General features: G+C 42.9%; 1 protein-coding gene across 1 annotated transcript in view; it reads right to left on the reverse strand.

Moving 5' to 3' along the window:
- The window catches only part of ptpn20 (protein tyrosine phosphatase non-receptor type 20), a 412,353-nt gene that overhangs the window by 84,011 nt on the left and 306,621 nt on the right, over nucleotides 1-21,721 (reverse strand). The window contains exon 34 of the mRNA XM_072282567.1: nucleotides 16,435-16,472. Within this exon, the coding sequence (XP_072138668.1) occupies nucleotides 16,435-16,472 (38 nt within the window). The remainder of the gene's footprint in view (nucleotides 1-16,434; nucleotides 16,473-21,721) is intronic.

The following is a 21,721-nucleotide window of genomic DNA, read 5'->3' on the forward strand; positions in this document are numbered from 1 at the left end:
GAGGCAGCAGCTCTACTAGATGCTCCACTGCGCCTCCTCTGTTCACAGAGTTGAGAGTGATGTGATTAATGGTCTGGTTTCATTCTGTGTAGAGCTTCATTAGACTTTGGAAAATGCCTGCTCTCAGGTAGATGCAGTTTTACGGAGTGGGACTGATCCCTGAATAGATATGGTTAGGAAGTTCTGAGCCATTCAACTAGTCTGGGCCACATATTATATCCAGGTCAGAGTCTGGGTTATTGGACATAAGCTGAACTAGGATGCATTGGACTAACAATCCAATATACAAATTCAAAGCCAATCAAGCTACTGGTAAATTCAAATTCAAATACAGTATATAAACATGGAGGTTAAAAAGTTAAGCTCACTAAAGGTGGCCCATAAAACAACCAGTTTATCGTGAAAACGCATATAGTTCCTTAAGATTCTTCAGTAAAGGAAATCTGCCATTCATACTTGGATTTGCCCACTTTTGACAATATGGGCAACCCTTAACCATTTTCTCAGCTGAGGAGCAATCGGGGATGGATGAGAAATGCTTTTGTGGCCAAAAACATTCTTTGAATGAATGAATTTAAAAAATTGTTCTGTTAACCCCAGTGAGTAGCATTTGGTATGACTTTGCCTTCAATACAGAAGGTCCTGCCACTAGCTCTACTTCTGCCTGAGTTGCAAGAAGAAAGCCATGAGCATGAAAGTGACAAAGTATCCTGCACATTTTTTGTCAGAAATGCCATCAATCAGCTGGGAAGAGTGCAAAGAAGATTGCCAGGTATCAAGGGCCTGAGGTACAGAGAAGAGTTGGGCAGATTATTAGATTATGAGGACACTCAGTCCTCATTTATTATCATTTAGAAATGCATGCCTTAAAAAATGATACAACATTCCTCCAGAATGATATCACAAAAAAGCACAGAACAAACCAAGACTAAACCTGACAAAACTACATAATTATAACATATAGTTACAACAGTTCAAAGCAATACCATAATTTGATAAAGAGCAGACCATGGGCACGGTAAAAAAAAGTCTCAATGTCCCGATAGCCTCATTATCTCACGCAGACGATAGAAGGGAGAAACTCTCCCTGCCATGAACCTCCAAGTGCCACCAACTTGCTGATGCAGCACCATTGGAAGCACCCGACCGCAGCAGACTCTGAGTCCGTCTGAAAACTTCGAGCCTCCGACCAGCCCCTCCGACACAGCCTCTCCGAGCACCATCCTCTGCCGACTCCGCTCCGGCCGCCGAGCAACAAGCAAAGCCGAGGACTCGGGGCCTTCCCCTCCGGAGATTCTGGACACAGTAGCAGCGGCAGTGAAGCAGGCATTTCAGAAGTTTCACCAGATGTTCCTCTGTATTCTCACGTCCGTCTCCATCAAATCAGGATTGTGCACGGCACCCTACTTGACAGATAACAGACATCACCACCAGAGTGGCTGCTGCGAGCTGCGTCGCGCCGGCAACTTTTCCTCCCACCTTATGACTAGTTATTGGAACGTAGGAGAGTGATGGGTGATCTTACAGAAGTATAAATCTATAAGTGGAAGAGATAGGATGAATGCACATAGGAAAATGGAACCAAGAACTAGGGGGCATAGGCTTAAGTTGAGAGGTAAAAGATTTAAAAGAGAGCAGTGGTGTCAGGAGAGACACAGAAGCCGACATTGCATTTCTAACCTTTCCTGCTTTTATTATAGTGCCTGGGCTAATACAAACATAGGAATGATGGGATGTTCATGCATTCCAATTAGAGTTTTTTTACAGGACCCACTTAAAGATAAAAATAATATGGTGGCCAAATGTCAAAACTGTGGAGAGCAAATAAATTGCTTTCCAACATAATTTGCTCATTGCATGTAAAGCAAAAATTAAAAGGCATCATCTGAAAGCAGGCAGGGTTGAACCTGCTCCAGATTACACCTACACAGTGCCTGCATACAGTCAGCAGAGCATAATTACGTCTGAGTTATCACTGCCATTGTGGAGACAGTTCCATTTCATTTGTCTCACTCTCAATGAGATCACAGTCTTCACACAGGAAAGATCCAAACCAGTGCATGCTCATAGACAAATTCCTCTGGAGAATCAGGATGTGGCAGCCAGCTCAGCTGATTTAGCCTGAGGCAAAGTTACCCTACATTGCGTCTGAAAACTGACTGATTCTCCCTTCCTATGTGACTTGATGCCATCATTTAGTTCTCAGGTACAATTACTTGCTTCAATACTGTCATAAAAAGAATTAGCTTGAAACAATTCTACATAACTTATTTTTTTCTAATAGGAAATAAGTCCACAATAGAAACAAAAAAATACTGTAAATACTCAAGAGGTCAGGCAGTATCCGTGGAAAGAGAAATAAATCTAACATATCTGTTTGAAGACCTGTTAGAATTTTCATCGAGCTCTGCAGCCTGTTTGTTTGAACTTTGAATATAACTTCTTCTTGAAGGTTCTGATAGAGGGTAGTTAATTTGCAATGTTAACTGTTTCTCTTTCCGCATCCGCTGCTTGACCTGCTGAGTGTTTCTAAAGTTCACTTTTTATGTCAGGTTTCCAGTACCTACAGTTATGTTGTGACTGGGTGCATCATGGTGTGGTATGACAACTCAAATGCGTAGAAAGCTGCAGAGAGTAATGGACTTTGCCCAGTACGTCATGGGCACATCCCTCCCCACCGTTTATAGTATCTATGGGAGGTACTGCCTCAAAAAGGCAAGACCCATCATCAAAGTTCATCACCACCCAGGCCATGCCATCTTTTTGCAGCTACCAATGCGCAGAAGCCTCAGGACCCATACCATAAATTTCAAGAACTCCTACAGTGTTTTGAAAAAATATTCAGTCCCCTACCCTTTGTTCGCATAAGTGACTATTACAATCAGGGATGTTGATCAATTTAACTGAGAATTTTTATTTGTGAATCACATACTCCTTTTTTGACAGTAGAGCCCTAAAAACAGGGAAAATTATAAAGCATGAAAACTTAAAGACTGAAAAAGTGAAAAGTCAGCATTTCTAAAGTATTCACCCCCCTTTGCTTCATCAAACCACCTCTCACAGTCTCTAACACCTTTGCACAATGTGATGGAGCAGGATTTCCCATTCCACATTGTAAAATTGTTCGAGCTGTGTCAGGTTCATTGGGAAGTGGCAGTGGACAGCAATCTTGAGGTCTTGCCAGAGATGTTTGATCGGGTTAAAGTCAGAATTCTGACTGGACCCCTCAAGGACATCAGTTTTCTTCATTTGAAGCCACTCCATGGTTGCTCTGACAGTGCGCTTTGGTTCGTTGCCCTGCTGAAACGCAAACTTCCTCCCTTGTTTAAGCTTTCCGGCATGGACTAGCAGGTTTTTATTCAGCATCTCTCTGTATTTAGCAGTATTCATCTTCCCACCAATCCTGACCAGATTTCCAGTCCCTGCTGCTGAGAAGCATCCTTATAGCATGATGCTACCTCCTCCATACTTCACAGTAGAGATGGTGTTACCTGGCTGGTGCACAGTATTAGATTTACATCACACGTACCGCTTAGTGTTGGGGCCAAAATTCCACTTTAGTCTCATTCTCCCACATTTTTACAGAGACACTTTGCAAAGTCTTTACGGACAAGGATATGCTTTATTTTAGTGGTACATGTGGTATAAATCTAATATATTTTTGTGATTACACTCTCCTGATCCCATATCTAACTCCAAATCTCCCCAAGTTGTTAGGCATATACCGTTCTGGGTTTTACCCATAAAGGCACAGAGAATAAAAGCAGGAGATCATGCTGAACCTTTATAAAACACTGGTCTGGCTTTGTACAGATTATTGCATTCAGTTCTAGTCACTAGATTGTTGGAAAAATGCAAATATATTATTGAAAGTTCAAAAAAAAAGATATCTGGTTATATTTCCTGAGTTGAGGGACTACAGTCACAAGAGTGGATTTGAGAGGCTCAGCATGTTCTCTATAGAAGAGAAGCCCAAGGGAAGATTTGACAGAAGTATATAAAATGACAGGAGGTTGGACAATGCATAGTGAGAAGCTGTACTCATTGATGGGGGTGCAGGGTGGCAAGGATTGGAAGATCACAGGAACAAAATGAAAGGGAAGAGAACAGTGACTGACAATCACCCCGTACGACCTGCTCCAACTCTTCCTGACAATCGTAGGCATTCACTGACATTGCAGTCCAGGATGAGCATGCTCAGCCTATGTGGCACTTCCTCTTTAATAGAGATGCATCCTCACACTTTTCCTCACTTGTTTTACAGAATAATAGAATCAAAGAAAAGTACAGCACAGAAACAGACCCTTCAGCCCATCTAGTCCATGCTGAACCAGTTAAACTTCCTAGTCCCATCGAACTGCACCTGGACCATAGCTCTCCATACCCCTACCATTCATGTACTTATCCAAACTTCTCTTAAGCGTTGAAATCAAGCTTGCATGCGCCACTTGTGCTGGCAGCTCGTTCCACATTCTTACCATGCTCTGAGTAAAGTAGTTTCTCCTTATGTTCCCCTTAGAAGTTTGTTGTGGTCCCACCCAATTTCAGTGGAAAAAGCCTGCTTGCATTTACCCTATCCATACCCCTCATAATTGTGTATGCCTCTAACAAATCTCTCCTCAGTCTTCTACATTCCGGGGAATGAAGTCCTTACCTACTCAATCTTTCCTTATAACCCAGGTCCTCCAGTCCCAGCAACATCCTTGTGAATTTTCTCTTTTCAAACCTTATTTACATCTTTCCCGTAGGTAGTTAGGTGACCAAAACTGCACACAATACTCCAAATTAGGCCTCACCAATGTCTTATACAATTTCAACATAACAACCCATCCCCTGTACTCAATAGTTTGATTTATGAAGGCCTACCTGTAATGGCACTTTCAATGAATTATGGACCTGCATTCCCAGATCCATTCCACACTCCTCAGTGCCTTAATGCTCACTGTGTAAAGCTTACACTGGTTGGTCTTCCCAAAGTGCAACACCTCACACTTGTCTGCATTAAATTCCATCTGCTGTTTTTCAGCCCATTTTTCCATCTTGTCCAAATCTTGCTGCAAGCCATGATAGTCTTCCTCACTGTCCACTACATCCTCAATTTGGAGTCACCCGCAAATTTGCTGATCCAGTTAATCACATTATCACCCAGATCATTAATGTAAATGACAAACAACAACAGACCCAGTACCAATCCCTGTGGTGTACCACTCGTCACAGGCCTCCAGTCAAAGAGGCAACCATCTACTACCACTCTCTGGCTTCTCCCACAAAGCCAATGTCTAATCCCATTTATATCTCATTTTGAATGCCAAGCAACTGAACCTTTCTGACCAACCTCTCACGTGGGACCTTGTCAAATGCCTTGCTAAAGTCCTTGGAAACAACATCCACTGCCTTGCCTTCTTCAACTTTCCCGGAAACTTGCTGTAAGATTGGTTATACACAACCTACTATGCACAAGGCCACACTGTCTATCTATAATCAGTTCCTGTCTACCCAGAATACTCATATATCTGGTCCCTGAGAATACCTTCCAATAACTTTTCCACTACTGATGGCAGGCTCACCAGCCTATAATTTCCTGGTTTATTTTTAGATCCTTTCTTAAACAGCAGAACAACATTAGCTATCCTCCAGCCCTCCGATACCTCACCTGTTGCTAAAGATGGTTTAAATATTTCTGCTATGACCCCTGCAATTCCTGCACTTGCCTCCCACAGGGTCCAAGGAGCACATTGTCAAGACGTGGGAATTTATCCATCCTAATTTACCTTAAGACAGTAAACACCTCCTCCTCTGTAATCTGCATCGGGTCCATGACCTCACTGCTGCTTTACTTCACATCTAAAAATTCTGTGTCCATCTCCAGAATAAATACAGATGCAAAAAATCCTTTTAAGATCTCTCATATCTCTTTTGGCTCCACATATAGATTACCGTTCAGATCTTCCAGATGACAAATTTTGTCCCTTGCCACCCGTTTCTTTCCTTTTAACTTATCTGTAGAATCTCTTAGGATTCTCCTTCACCCTGTCTGCTAGGACAATCTCATGCCTTCTTTTAGACTTCATAATTTCTTTCTTAAGTGTTCTCTTGCATTTCTTATACTCCATAAATACCTCATTTGTTCCTACTTGCCTATACCTGCTATGCACCTCCAGTTTTTTCCTTAACCAGGGCCTTAATATCTCTGGATATGAAAATCCTACAAAATCCTACCTTGGTGCCTCACTGTGGCGTAGGTGTGACACTGGCCGAACATCAGCGAAGTACGGTGGAGATGCGTTCTCTGGCAGTTCTAACCTAGCCGTGAGGGTGATGTTCCATCGGTATACTGCTAGACCAGATCTAGTAGTAGGATAGTTGATAGCTAAGTCAAGGAGGTAAGCTTGCCTTTGCTACTTTGTAGGTTATGCCTCTTCAGACAAAGGCTGCACCCAACGAGGACGCCGGCAGCAGGGCGTCTGATGGTGTCTGTGGCAGATGAATCCAAAAGGGTCAATGGTACAGCCACCTTGGTGACATGCGGAGGAACCAGAGTGCTGATCAACGGACAGCATCACTAGACTATTTAGTTGTCACTGCAGGGCAGCTTCCTTATCCGCTAAGTCTGTTACACTCCTGTGTACCACTTAGCATCAAATCTGGAAGCCTAGAGAGACTGTATGGTGGGGGCACCACACCGTCTGTCTTATTACTGTGCAAGGCGTGTTGGAGTAAAAACTCTCAGCACAGTCAACATCGAAATCAATGGACAGCCGAAGAAGAAGAAGAATATTTCTGGAAAACGAAAGATCCCTAAACATATTATCTTTACCTTTTCTTCTGACAGACTCTCAAAATTTCACTTTTGAAGGCTTCCCACTTATCAAGCACTCCTTTGCCAGAAAATAGCTTGTCCCAATCCATACTTGTCAGATCCTTTCTGATACCATCAAAATTGGCCTTTATCCAATTTAGAATCTCAACTCGAGGATCAAAACTGTCATTTTCCATAATAACTTTGACCACTGGATGCAAAGTGTTCCCCTACACATACTTCTGTCATCTGCCCTGTCTCCTTATAGGATATAGAATCGCACTCTCTGTAGTTGGGACTTCTATGTACTGATTAAAGGAACTTCCCAGGACACACTTGACAAACTCTTTCCCATTTAATCCTTTTACAGTATGGGAGTCCCAATCAATATGTTGAAAGTTAAAATCACCTACTGTAATAGCCTTATGTTTCTTTCAACAGTCTGTGATCTCTCTACAATTTTTTCCTCTGAACCCTGTGGACAGTTGGGTGGTCTGTAATATAGCCCCATTTTAGTTCCACCCATAAAGCCTCACTAGATGAGTTTTCCAGTCTGTCCTGACTGAGCACTACCGTGACATTTTCCCTAACTAGTAACACCATCCTTCCCACTCTGTCACGTCTAAAATAACATGATGGTTGTTACGGTAGATGGTTTCAAGTATCTCTCTGGTTCCTTCGTGACGTAATAAAATTAACTCTGTCTCAAGAGCCAAGCTATTCTAATTATGTGAAGAAATTTTTAAGGTAGACAAACTCTACACTCTTCTTAATTTTACTTCTTCTTTCTTAGCATTTCCAGCCTCATAGACTCTTGGGATTGTCTGTGTTGAAAAACATGCAATTTATCCTAATCACATTTTACAATAGGACCATAATCCTGCTGGTCATGCTTTTCTGCACACGCATCCAAATACTCTACAAACGAGAATTTCTGAATACGTAGAGTTGTAGGCCTCCAACACTTTTTTGGGCAAAATTTATTCTTTATTTCCCCTCTAACTTGCCAACCCCTTTGTTTACATCTCCCTGCTAAGAGAAAGCGATCCTTCCTTTTTACCCGAACCTCTAAAATAGTTCAATCAGTCTCCCCTAATCCTTCTTTGTTCCAAAGAAATAAGTACAATTCATTCAATCGGTCTTCAAAGCTATTTTCCCCATCTAACCAGTTAGACTAGTCTCCTCTAATCATACTTAACTCAATCTATTTAACCTCGTCCGAACCCATGAACCTAGGAAGGTTCTCTCTCATCACCAACTCATCATAAATTGTTTAAGTTTTGTGCATAAAAGAGTAACTTCTACCTCTGATTATTGATTGTTGAATGCTCCACCAATTTGATATTAATACTTAGCAGTCGGTTCAAAGCAATGGTAAGTACAGTTAAGAATTAAGTTAGTACTTAGAATGGAATTATTCTCAAACTGTCTATGCATACCAGTACAATAGATAGTGTATTCTGTCCACCCACCTTCTGTATTTAAAGGGCCCTAATATTAAGGATGAGTCTTTGGAAAAGATATTAAACTAAGATCTTCTCTGTTCTCTCAGAATGTGGAAGATTCCAAGGTGATATTTTTAAGAAGAAATAAAAGTTGACCCCAAACATCCTGGCCAGTCAAGATTACTGAACCCTTACTGGCTCATCATCACACTGTTGTATGTAGAATCTTACTGTGTGTAAATTGGTGACGTTTCCAATAAAAAATGGTGACCTGAAAGAACTTCAGTGGTAACAAAGAGATGAGTATCACCCTGAAGTGCTACATCAATTCACGGCTACACTTCTCGGGTCTAATCTGAACTGTGCCAGTGCACCAGTAGAGGGGGGTCTGTCAAATGTTCAGCATATTTTGTTCCCACTTGTTCTCACTATAGGAAGGATGTGGAAGCATTGGAAAGGGTACAGAGGAGATTTACCAGGATGCTGCCTGGTTTAGAGAGTATGCATTAAGATCAGAGATTAAGGGAGCTAGGGCTTTACTCTTTGGAGAGAAGAAGGATGAGAGGAGACATGATAGAGGTGTACAAGATAATAAGAGGAATAGATAGAGTGGATAGCCAGCGCCTCTTCCCAGGGCACCACTGCTCAATACAAGAGGACATGGCTTTAAGGTAAGGGGTGGGAAGTTCAAGGGGGATATTAGAGGAAGGTTTTTTACTCAGAGAGTGGTTGGTGCATGGAATGCACTGCCTGAGTCAGTGGTGGAGGCAGATACACTAGTGAAGTTTAAGAGACTACTAGACAGGTATATGGAGGAATCTAAGGTGGGGGCTTATATGGGAGGCAGGGTTTGAGGGTCGGCACAACATTGTACTGTGCTGTACTATTCTATGTTCTATGTTCACTTTTAGCCATCACCTCTGAGGCTGGCAACTTTTCAGTTCTGTTCCGAGGCCACAGAGCTATCCAGGAGAGGGTGGTGATGGAGGACACAGAAGAGGAGAGGGAGGGGTGATTGGAAATGGCTTCATCTGAAGGGAACACAAAATTCCAAGTGCTGTATTCACTCCTACCCCCACCCTCACCAACATTTTCCTCCAAAAATGTCCCATTACCCAGCTACTTTAGGAGGAGCCCAGTCAGCTAAGCTCAGCTAGCTTTGATGATTGACCCTCAAGACCATATCATAAGTTCTAGGAACCAGTAATCAGTTGTCCACAAGTGATGGTCAGCTTAACCTCAAGGCATTTTGGTTGGATGAATGTTCATATGAAACAGTTCCCAACAATGGCCAACATACTCCCTCACTGGAGGCCTTAAAGGGAACATCTCTCACTTCTTCACTTTTCTGCACAGGGATTTCATTTTGTTTTATTTAAATAGAAATAAATTTGGAATAGTATTACAATTTTTAAAATAGTTTTTCTGCTCATTGCCCATTATACTACATTCTTGGTATTTTACCTGACTTAATATCCATGGGACGTATGTACTTGCAAAATCGGCCCCAGACATGACTTCCATATTTTTCCAGAGGTTCCAAAACAATGGGAAAGCATAGCTGTATTCGTTAGGTCAGTGCACAGGGTGGGCTGTGACTGGAGTCCAAAGTGTGGGACACTTTGTGGTACAAGTGTGGGTGAGACTTCCGGAGTGTGGTACTGGTGTGGCTCGGTGTCCCAGAGTGTGGGCAGGTGTGAGTGGGGGAATGGATTGGGGGTTAAATTTAACAACTAGTAATACCCAAAGTTGGTTAATTATCCATGGAAGATCCATACCCCTATTCCCCACTAATAATGAGGATTTAATGTTTAACCCTGTGGGACCACACACAGCTACATGGAAATGTGACTGAGTATCACACTGGGTCCCTTACTGGGCTGGAAATGGCGCATTGCAGTAACATTGTTTTAACAATCGAGACCGCATGAGAACACTTAGATTCTCAAATACCAGATGACTTTCTGACCTTAGTGGGAAATTATCAACCATTCCAGAAGGTTCTTACAGGTAACAGGGCAGTGAACAGTGAAATTGCCTTGGAATGAAGTCAACTGCAAGAGGGTACACGTTTGGAAGTGTGTAACTAATAGTGTTTCTCTTAACCCCCTGAGCTTGCTGGTTGATTCACACATCAATAACCACATATGCAATTGATATTCCGGTGATACCAGAACTTGTTATAGTTAGGTACAATAAGAAAAGGAAATACAAGCAAATTGGTGAGTATTCAAACTGGAGTGCCTTCACAATACCAAACATTCAATAAGCCATGGTACAGTTCTGTGCTGCTGGTGGTGCGGTGGACAAATCATTGCTTACAGGATGGCATTCATCAGGTAAAATAGGCCGAGGAATGGCAGGTGGTATTTAGTCCTGATAAGTGTAAGGTGGCACAAGAGATTCTGCAGATGACAGAAATCCTGAGCAACACATCACAAAATGCTGGAGGAATTCAGCAAGTCAGGTAGCATCTATAAAGGGGAATAAACAGCTGATGTTTCCAGCCTCGACCCTTTATCAGGACTGGAAAGGAAGGGGAAGAAAGCCAGAGTAAGAAGGTGGGGGGAGAGGAAGGAGTACAAGCTGCCAGGTGATTGGTGAAGCCACTAGAGGGGGAAAGGTAGGTGGGTGGGAGAGGGGTGATGAAGAGAGAAACTGGGAGGTGATTGGTGGTACTGGAAAAGGGCTGAAGAAAAAGGAATCTGATAGGACCATGAGAGAAATAGAAGGAGAAGGGGCACCAGAGGAAGGTGATAAGCAGGTGAGGAGAAGGGGAAGAGGGAAACAGAATGGGGAATGGAAATAAGAGGGAGGAGAAATTAATAGAAAATCAGATTGGAGGCTCGCCAAATGGAATATGAGGTGCTGCTCCTCCAACCTGAGAGTGGCCTCGTCACAGCAGTAGAATAGGCCATGGACCGACATGTCAGAACGGGAGCGTGTGGTGACATACACAATGAATAATAGTACTGTAGGGAATAGAGGAAACTTGGCGTACAAGGCTAAGGATATCTGAAGGTGCCAGCACAGTGGATAAAGTGGAGAAGAGGATAAGTGGAATACTTGCCTTCATTAGCCAGAAGGTTATAGTCCAACTTTACAAAAGTTTGGTTAGGTCACATCTGAAGTATTGCATTTTGCTCTAATGGCTACACGATAGGATGAGTCTGGTTGCACAGGGAAGGGTGCAGGAGAAATTAACCAGGGTGTTGCCTGGAATGCAGTATTTCAGTTATTTAGCCACAGACTGGATTTGTTGTCTTTAGCGTGCAGGAAGCTGAGAGGGGATCTGATGTAATATACAAAATGACGAAGGGCATATATAGGGTAGGTAAGAATGAATCTTTTCCCATAGCAGTGACACCTAAAACTGGAGGGTTAGTGTTAAAGTAAGGGGTATAGAACACTACAGCACAAAAACAGGCTCTTCAGCCCATCTAGCTCATTCCAAAATATTATTTTGCCTCGTCCCATCGGCCTGTACCTGGACAATAACCCTCCATAGCTTTCCATCCATGAACTTATCCAAACATATCTTAAACATTGAAATTGAATCTGCATCCACCTCTTCTGCTGGCAGCACATTCCGCACTCTCAACACGCTTAAGTGAAGAAACTCCCCTTCATGTTCCCCTTATATTTCACCTTTCACACTTAACCCATGACCTCCAGTTCTAGTCTCACCCAACCTCAGTGGAAAAAGCCTGTTTGCATTCACCCTATCTATACCACTCTGAATTTTCTATACCACTATCAAATTTCCCCTCACTTTCCTACACGTCAGGGAATTAAGTCCTAACTTACTCAAACTTCCCCTATAACTCGGGCCCTCAAGCCCCCACAGAGTCCTTGTAACTTTTCTCTGTACTCTTTCAATCTCATTGACATCTTTCCTGTAGGTGGAGAAGTTTAGAACTCTAACCATATAACAATTATAGCACGGAAACAGGCCATCTCAGCCCTTCTAGTCTGTGCTGAACTCTTACTCTCACCTCGTCCCACTGACCTGCACTCAGCCCATAACCCTCCATTCCTTTCCTGTCCATATAGCTGTCCAATTTAACTTTAAATGACAACATCGAACCTGCCTCAACCACTTCTACTGGAAGCTCGTTCCACACAGCTACCACTCTCTGAGTAAAGAAGTTCCCCCTCATGTTCCCCCTAAATTTTTGCCCTTTAACTCTCAACTCATGTCCTCTTCTTTGAATCTCCCCTACTCTCAATGGAAAAAAGCCTATCCACGTCAACTCTATCTATCCCACTCATAATTTTAAACACCTCTATCAAGTCCCCCCTCAACCAACTATGCTCCAAAGAATAAAGACCCTAGAGGAAGAATTTTTCACTCAAAGGATGGTTTGGATGTGGGACACACTACAATGTTGATAGAGTATCCAGACAAGCGCCTGAATCACCAGTAAATAAAAGGCTACTGACCAAGTGGTTCCAAGGTTGTCAAGCTGAGGGGTGGTAGTGGGGACAAGCTCCCACTACCTAAAAGTGCTCCTCATGGCATGTGCCTCAAATAGTCTCTGACAACCAAGTCCAACTCCTGGCCTTCTCATGTGGCTTAGCCTCTAAGCCCAGCGGAACTGTTTCTACTGACAGGGGAAAGGGTGAAGGCGGGTCCTGGCGCCTTAAAACCAGTGCTTCGGGCGGATGGAGCTCGTCAGCCTGGGAAGGCAGTCCATCTAAGAGAGGGAAACTCTGATTTCAAACCTCCGCTGCCTTGCGGCCATACTCACTCATGGGAAAGACTTCGGGAGTAAACCTTGAGGACAAATCCGGAGCTGGAGTCCCTAAGGCAGTCCAACGTTGCCTTCAAACTCGTTCTGGCAACTCTTGCGACGATACTGGTGCTAAGCTGCATCGGCCCTTGCCCTTCCCTTGGACAGCATCGGTGTCGTGGAGAGGGGAGACTTGCAGCAGGGGCAACTGCCGGTCTTCCATACAACCTTGCCCAGGCCTGCGCCCTGGAGAGGACACTCTAGCATCGCCTCACCGCGACGGCACAAGCAAGACTTTCCAGGCGCAGATCCATGGTCTCGCGAGACAAACGGATGCCACCACCACTGACCAAGTAGATGGCATAAAGATTATTATAAAGAAAGGGCTGAAAAGCCTCTTTCTGCATCATGAGGCTCTATGACTGGCTCCTTGGCCACTGTACAAGGCAGCTGTTACTGCAGAAAGCCCTTGGTTGTATTGCTGCCTGTTGTAAGGAATTCCACGCTCATTTGCGGCTAGTACCATCTTCTGCATCACAGGCTCTGGAGGCTGCAGCGAGACTGGGCCCTCTTGTATAAAGGGTGAGTGACATATCTGTTAGAGTAGCAAGCACTATCATCTCGCCACTAGTCAAGAACAAAAGAATTTGTGTTTGTTTATCTCGGGGTGTCTTGCATCTCACTGTGCAATGTGATTCATCCATCTCTTATTGCTTTGACCACATGCATTTGTGTTTAGAACATTGGTGAGAGGGATGTAAGGAGCTGATCTCTGAAGGATCAAATGCTAAAGGAGGAGATAATCTCAAAGAGAACTTGTGCTACTCACTTGTACATCTATAGCCTGTTCGTGTGACAAGTTATGAGGTGTAATATACAGCTCTTGCACTGACTGTGTAAGGAGCTAATGTCTTCACAGTCTCCCTGCTGACTCACAGAAACATAGAAAACCTACAGCACAATACAGGCCCTTCAGCCCACAAAGCTGTGCCGAACATGTCCCTACCTTAGAACTATCTAGGCTTTACTCATAGCCCTCTATTTTTATAAGCTCCAAGTAGACATCCAGGAGTCTCTTAAAAGACCCTATCGTTTCCACCTCCACCACCGCCACCGGCAGCCCATTCCACGCACTCACCACTCTCTGCGTAAAAAATACTTACCCCTTACACCTCCTCTGTACCTACTTCCAAGCACCTTAAAACTATGTCCTCTCGTGCTAGCCATTTCAGCCCTGGGGAAAAGCCGCTGACTATCCACACAATCAATGCCTCTCATTATCTTGTACACCTCTATCAGGTCACCTCTCATCCTCCGCTGCTCCAAGAAGAAAAGGCCGAGTTCACTCAACCTATTGCTTTTGTGTTGAAGAATGATCTACAGAAAGGTTAAGAGTTTGTGATTTCAGGTTTCAATGTTTTCCCACATGCACTGTATAAATGGAATATTATTTTCCCTACTCTACTAATAATTAAATTTATCACAATACTTTTGGCCTTAAAGTGACTAACTATTATTTGAAAGCTTGCAGGGGTTTTGAGGAAGGTATCAACATTTGACTGAAAATCTTCATCCTTGTTCTGATCCTTCCTGACTCTGTAACATCTTTCGGGATGACAAATAGCAAATTCCACTTTCCAAATCTCTAAATATCTGGACCTTTACTTTAATAAGGAAGGAAGAAAGGCAAAAGAGAGGAAATCATGGGTCAATGAACCTTTTATAGTTGGCAACATGCTAGGATTCATGATTAAGAATGAGGTTTTAAGGTACATTTGATAAAGTAGGCTGAAGTCATCATGGTTTCCTTAAGGGGAAATCTTGCCTGACAAATCTGTTGGGATTCTTTGAGGAAATAATAGTCAGGATAGACAAAGGAGAGTCAATGGATGTTGTTTACTTGGATTTTCATAAGGTCTTTGACAAGGGGCCATACATGGCACTGCCAAACATGATAAGAGCCCTTGATATTACAGGAAAGATTGTAGCATGGACAGAAGATTGGCTGACTGACAAAGTGTAGGAATAAATTTCCGGTCAGCTGCCAGTAACTAGTGGTGTTCCATAGGTGTCAGATTTGGGTCCATGACTTTTCACGTTCTACGTTAATGAACTAGATGATGGAATTGGTGGCTTGTGGCCAAATTTGCCGATGAAACAATGATTGGTGGAGGGACAGATAATGTTGAGGAAGCAGGGAGTCTGCAGAAGGACATGGACAGATTAGGAAATGGGCAAAGAAGTAGGGAAGTATATGGCTGTGCACTTTGACAGAAAGACTTAAAATATAAACTATTTTCTAAATGAGGAGCAAATTCAAAAATTGGATATGCAAAGGGACTAGGGAATCCTAGTGCAGATTCCCTAAAGTTAACTTACAGTTTGAGTTGGTGTAGGGAAGGCAAATTCAATGTTAACATTCATTTTAAGAGGACTAGAACATAAAAGCAAGGATTTAACGCTGAGAATTTATAAGGCATTTGTCAGACTGCACTGTGAGCAGTTTTGGGCCTGTATCTACACTTTGTAAAAGAAAATGTTGCGCTGGCACTGGAGAGGGTGCAGTGGAGCTTCATCAGAATGAGCCTGGGAATGAAAGGGTTAACATATGAGAAACATTTCATGGCTTTGGACCAGTATTTGCTGGAGTTTAGATGAATGAGAGGGAAACCTCATTGAAAGCAAGTATCAAGAAACCTAGATAGCGTGCAGTAGGAGAGGTCTATAACAAGAGGGCATAGCCTCAACATGGAAGTATGTCCCTTCAGAACAGAGATGAGGAGGAATTTCTTTCGCCAGAGGGTGGTGAATCTGTGGAATTCATGGCCACAAACAGTTGTGGTGATCAGGTTATTGGGTATATTTAAAGTGAAGGATGATAAGTTCGTGAGTAGTAATGGCATCAAAAGTTATGGAAGAGGGCAGGAGAATGGGGTGGAGAGGGATAATAAATCAGACGCGATTGAATGGTGGTGCAGCCTCAATAGGCCCAATGGCCTAATCCTGCTCGAGTATCAAACACACTCCTTCACTTCCCAAAGGTTGCAGGTGTAGCTTTCGGCTTCTTAGGCCTTTTGCTTTGGAGCCTTCCAAATCTCCAGTTAAGATGATCCCTGAAACATAATTCTTTGGGTAAGGTTTTGGTCACCTTCCCTAATACCACATACATCAAATAGAAGCATAGGATAGTAAAGGAACTGCGTAAATACAAGTTAGTGAAGCCTCAGCAGATCACAATGTTTTAATCTGTAGAAACAACACTCAAATGTCCATCTCCTTCTGGGATCAAAGCGATTTCATTGTCATATATAATGCTCTGCCACACACATGCAGTTGGCCTTGTCTGCTGGTTATTAGGTCTGTTGAACTGTTGGGGTAAACATTAACAATTTGTACTAGAATTAACGTAAGCTTATTGTTACTGCCTTAGTTTAACACTGCTGAAGACAGTACTTACCGGTCATGTATACTTCTGTTATCACTGGCTTCCCATCCCTGAAGAAGCAAAATAAAACTGGTTTAAATGTAAGAACAACACTAACCACAAACAATCTACCTAGGGGATAAGGTGACCTGCGATAACAAAGTTAGTACTGTCTAAAATTAAGGCAGGTGATCACAAAGTTAGAGGTAGTTGTAAGAAAGGAGATAAGAATAGGAGATGTTTATGGTGTAAATTCCAGAGCTCAGGACCTCGACAGCTGAAGCCATGGTCAACAACAAAGCTAACACAGCTTTCTGAGTGAACGCTAAAACTTTAAAAGTGCTGAGGTTGAGGTCAGTTGCAATAAGGTACAAACCGAGCAAAGAATGTTTCAGAGGTTGTATGAAGTCTCATTGTAAAGGTCATCATGTCCTTTACTCAACAGACACAGTGCCAAACCTGCATGAAATTCAAACTAAAATCAATAAAATGCGAAGATCCTTCAAACATAACTTGAATTAACAGCTTCACATTCCATTGTTTGCCTTTGTGATCCATTATTAATGTCTCTTTCCTGATTGGGTTAACAGATTCCAGTCAATGGGGAGCTTTCCAGATTCTATAGAAATACATTATTCACCATAAAAGGTTTCTGATGACCAATAAGTCTGTTCATTGACTCCAAATCTGTTATGATAAAAGAAAAATGGTTCCAAGATAACACAGGGGTTACTTTTTATTTGTTCTAAGCATGCAATCAATGTAGTCTCTTACTGCCTTTGAGGGACCAGGATACAGATCAGTCAATGTCTTGGTGAATGGTGGAATAGGCCCAAGGTGGAAGGTGATTTACTCCCACTTCTCTGCTCATGTTGCAGGAACTCAAAGGCAAATACCTATATATGCCTTTCCTCCTTTCTCTTTATTGCGCACTAATTCATTCCATTGTTCATTTCCATAGGCATTGGTATTCCTTACCTAAAATACATTTCTCACATACGGCGTTGGGTGGGGGTTCCCATCATCCAATTGGTCTTGGTCACCATAGGCTAAGCTGATCTGTCCACAACTAAGACTGCAGGATTGTAGAACAGTAGATAATTTCAGCACATTCCCACTGGGCATTGGGTAGCAAACTTCATTGCTTGTATCAAAGTGGAAAATGTTCTGATCATTGTGTAGACCCTGCTACCTCTAGGACAACTGCCAAAACTCATCACAGAATCGACGGTATAAACAATCTGCCAAAAAAATTGTAAATCTTTGTAAATAACAGCAGAAAATGTTATGTGATTAACGTAAAATTCAATATCAATATCCCAGAATGTTCACAGGTCTGTGAAATTCTTGATGACTGACTCACATGTACATTTCCTGATCATCAGAAAGCATTTTCATGGGTCTGCCCCACATAATAACCACCTAATCTGCTTTCACCTGTTGGCTGAAATGGATGAAGGCTTGTCTGCTCCTCTGACAGACTGCCCTGCTTTCTCTGTGAAGATCCTCATGCCACCAAAATGGATCCATTCTCTCCTCAGTAATGTAGGTAAAATGAGACAGGATGACTTGCCTGTTATGGCAGATCAATGAACCATAACTGTTCATCATCAATGCATGCTGCTGTCATTAGTATATTGGAGAAATAGTCCTCTTTCAGCCTAATCAGATTCAATACTTACTGTTATATTCAAGCCATGATTCAGTTATGAGACAAAACACTAGCTGTAACTTAACTTCAGTGGTGCTCAATGCAGCACCAAGTTGCCAAGTGCTTAAAAAGATTGGTCATGTCCCAGATCAAGGACGTAATCCCGGTTACCTTGGACTGGCACCAGTTTGCCTACAAGGCAAATAGAGAACTGAAGATGCCATTTCTATCGCCCTTCATTCTGTCTTGTAACACCTGGAGCACAAGGACACCTATGTCAGGATGCTTTTCATTTATTACAGCTCGGCATTTAACACCATGCTACCAATCAAGTTGACTGTCAATCTAGGTCTTAGCATATCAACCTGTAATTGCACCTTGGACTTGCACATTAATTGTACCAAGATGGTAAAACAAGGCAAGTGCACATCAACCACATCTGTCCCCCTAACCCTGAGCACCGGTGCTCTGCGGTGGACTGTATACTAGGCCCACTTCTCTATTCTCTCCTCACCTCCTGCTCATGCTACAAACTCAGTCATCAAATTTGCGGACAACACAACTCTAATTTGGCCTAATCACAAACAATAACAAATCTGCATACAGAAAGGAGGTCCCGAACAAGCCCCACTATTCATAAATGGTGAGATAGTGGAAAAGGTCCCCAGTTTCAAGTTTTTGGGATGAACTTCACTGAGAAGCTCTCTTGGTCCATCAACACAACCTTGATAGTAGGGAAGGCACAACAGTGACTGTACCACTTGAGGTGCTTAAGGAGAGTTAACCTACCCCAAAAACTGCTGGACAATTTTTATCAATGCGTGTTAAAGAACATACCGATATATGGAATGACACTGTGGCACCCTAGCTGCAGCAAAACAGACCACAAAGCACTCCAGTGGGTGATTAGGATGGATCAGCACCTCACTGGAACTTAACTGCTGGACCTGGAGACAATCTACAACTCTGTAAGCATATGACACGCACGTAACATCATTAATCACTCATCCCTGCCCGGACACTGGTAGGAGATACAGAAACATTTTAGCCAAGACAGTAAGATTGAAAAACAACTCCTTCTAGGGGGCTGTTGTGCAGCTGAATTGTGCTACACCCTGGCTTGCCAATAGTCTTTGAGAGTTATGGACCATTGATGTCACTTGTTGCATGTAAATATGGGATTTTTTTTAATGAATCCATACTACATCTATTGTAAATATCTGTTTTGAACATACTGGAGAACCACCACAATCTCATCTTGAACAATGACAGTAAAGGTCTATTCTATTGTATTCACATGAAAGGGTCAACATTCGCAAAAGTGTAACTGGCCATTAGTGATGTCACCATATATCCTTGACATCACAATGCAGCACGCACAAATGCTGAAAACCTTCTACCAGTATCCATCTAGCACTGGTGACATAACAAGCGTTCAGTGACATCACTATCCACCAGTGACAACATAATCAGACCGCAGCATCATCCAGCACCAGTGACATCACCATCCATTAGTAGCATCACCTTGCAGCAGTGACATCACCAGTAACAACAGCATCATCACCAAATGGTGTTATTATGTTGATATTATAAATAATCAAGTTCCTTTTAGAAATTTTCATCGTGCATAACTAAATAAAAATACACAAACCTGCTATACATAACACCACCAAATCAAACTGTTTTAGAATATGGCTTCACCATCACTGATATTACAGGTAAACAATATCAGTATTTCCTTCACACCTCCCATTTTTCCTCAACCCTCAACATCATGGAAGCAACCTGTGACCAAAAGGTGAATTTAACCAGATGCACAAATACTTTCTCTACAAGGGGAGGTCAGAAATATCTTATGGGATCTTGCTGTCTCTAAATAACTTTTACATATCACCACACAACTTTGGATAAATAGATTTTACAGATGACTACAGCTCTTTGACCTTCAATGCAATTTCTAGATAACACACATTGTAACTGCAGTGATTCTCAGAGTTGACCTTCTGAGTATTTCTGGCATTTACTCTTTAAATACAAAAGTTTGTTTTGTGCACAGTTGGGTTGCAAAAAATGCAATGCAAGTAACAGTGATACAATTCCTCTTGACCTAACCTACCACCCCATGGCTCGGAGGGTAGAGCAAAGTCGAGATAGCGCTAACGGCAACTCCTTTGCTTGCATTTTCGGAAACAGCTCTATTTCTATCTTTGATACTTCCTTTTTTTCCCTTTTCAAGGTTCTTTTGAAAACCCTGACCTGGAGTTACACTCTGACTTTGGTTCTTTGCGGGAATGGGACTCGCTCTCAGGGTCTCACGGCCGACCGCTTTCTGATATCCCAGGGACGCGGCTTGGAAGACTAGTGCACCTTTAGGGTGCCAGATTTTCGTGGCTCTGGAGATGGGCTGATTCAAGGCCGGTGCTCCTGACTGAGATGTCGCAGGAGAACACAGAACATCGGGAGCAGTGGGTTAGCTGCCATGGACTGTGTCCAGAGATCTGAGCCTTTCCGGGGCCAACTCCCTGGGCGCAAAGCTTGCAAAAAGCGACGCAACAGACTTTTAACACTATAAATCAGCGAGTTGTTTTGTTATGTCTCCCCTCTCGCTGTGAAACGGGGCACCTCTTTTTCCCTTATTAGGGGGAGTGAGAGCCTGTGGTATGTCAAATTACTGAGTGAACGAGAAGTCTTTGGGATCTTGCAAGACTGTGTCTTTATTGATGCTTTGCTGCATATTTGAGTGCTCTGTGAAGAGTGCTGATGAATTTTTGCTGGTGGGGGAGGAGGGTTGTTGCCTTGCTGCTACTTGTGCGTGGGAAGGGGAAGCTGTGGGGGGGGTGGGGGGCTTTGGGGTTCTAATGTTTAACTGTCATTCATTCTTTGGGACACTCTGTTTTTGTGGATGGTTGCAAAGAAAAAGAATTTCAGGATGTGACATTAAATGTACCTATTGAACCATAAGCCGCCACATCTAATACATTATTTTCTGCAACTTCTGCCTTATCCAGAGTGGTCCTACCACTGAACACATCTTTACCTTCCCGCCAACTCTCAGCGATCTGTGCAGGGATCCTTCACCACTAATCCTCCATGATTCCCTTGTGTAATCATCCCTCCCCACTAATCTTCATCCCAGCACTTATCATTGCAAGCAGCCTAAGTGCTACAGCTGCCCTTTCACTTCTTCCCTCATCTCCATTCATAGCCCCAAACAGCACTTCCAGGTGAAGCACACTTCATCTGTGAATCTACAGGGGTCACAGGTCACCTATTGTGTCCAGTGCTTCTGATGTGGCCTCCTCTACACTGGTGAGACCCATGGTAAATTGGGGGAACCACTCTTTTGAGCACCTCCACTCCATCTGCCAAAAGTGGAGCTTCCTGGTGGCCAAACATTTTAATTCTGATTCCCCCTCCCATTCCAATATATCAATCCATGGCCACCTCTAGTGCCAAGATGAGGCCATCTTTAGGTGGTGGAGCAACACCTTATATTCCAACCTGATGGTGTGATTATCAATTCTCTATCTGGAAAAAAAGTTTCCCTGCCCCTCCCTCTTCTTCTATTCCAAACTCTGGACTCCTACCATGTCTTATCTTCCTATCCCCTTCCTCTGAGTCTACTCCTTCTTCCCCCTCTCCGATGGTCCATCCTCATCTCCTGTCAGA

The sequence above is a fragment of the Mobula birostris genome, chromosome 18 (assembly GCF_030028105.1).
Source record: "Mobula birostris isolate sMobBir1 chromosome 18, sMobBir1.hap1, whole genome shotgun sequence".
Taxonomy (NCBI): Eukaryota; Metazoa; Chordata; class Chondrichthyes; order Myliobatiformes; family Myliobatidae; genus Mobula; species Mobula birostris.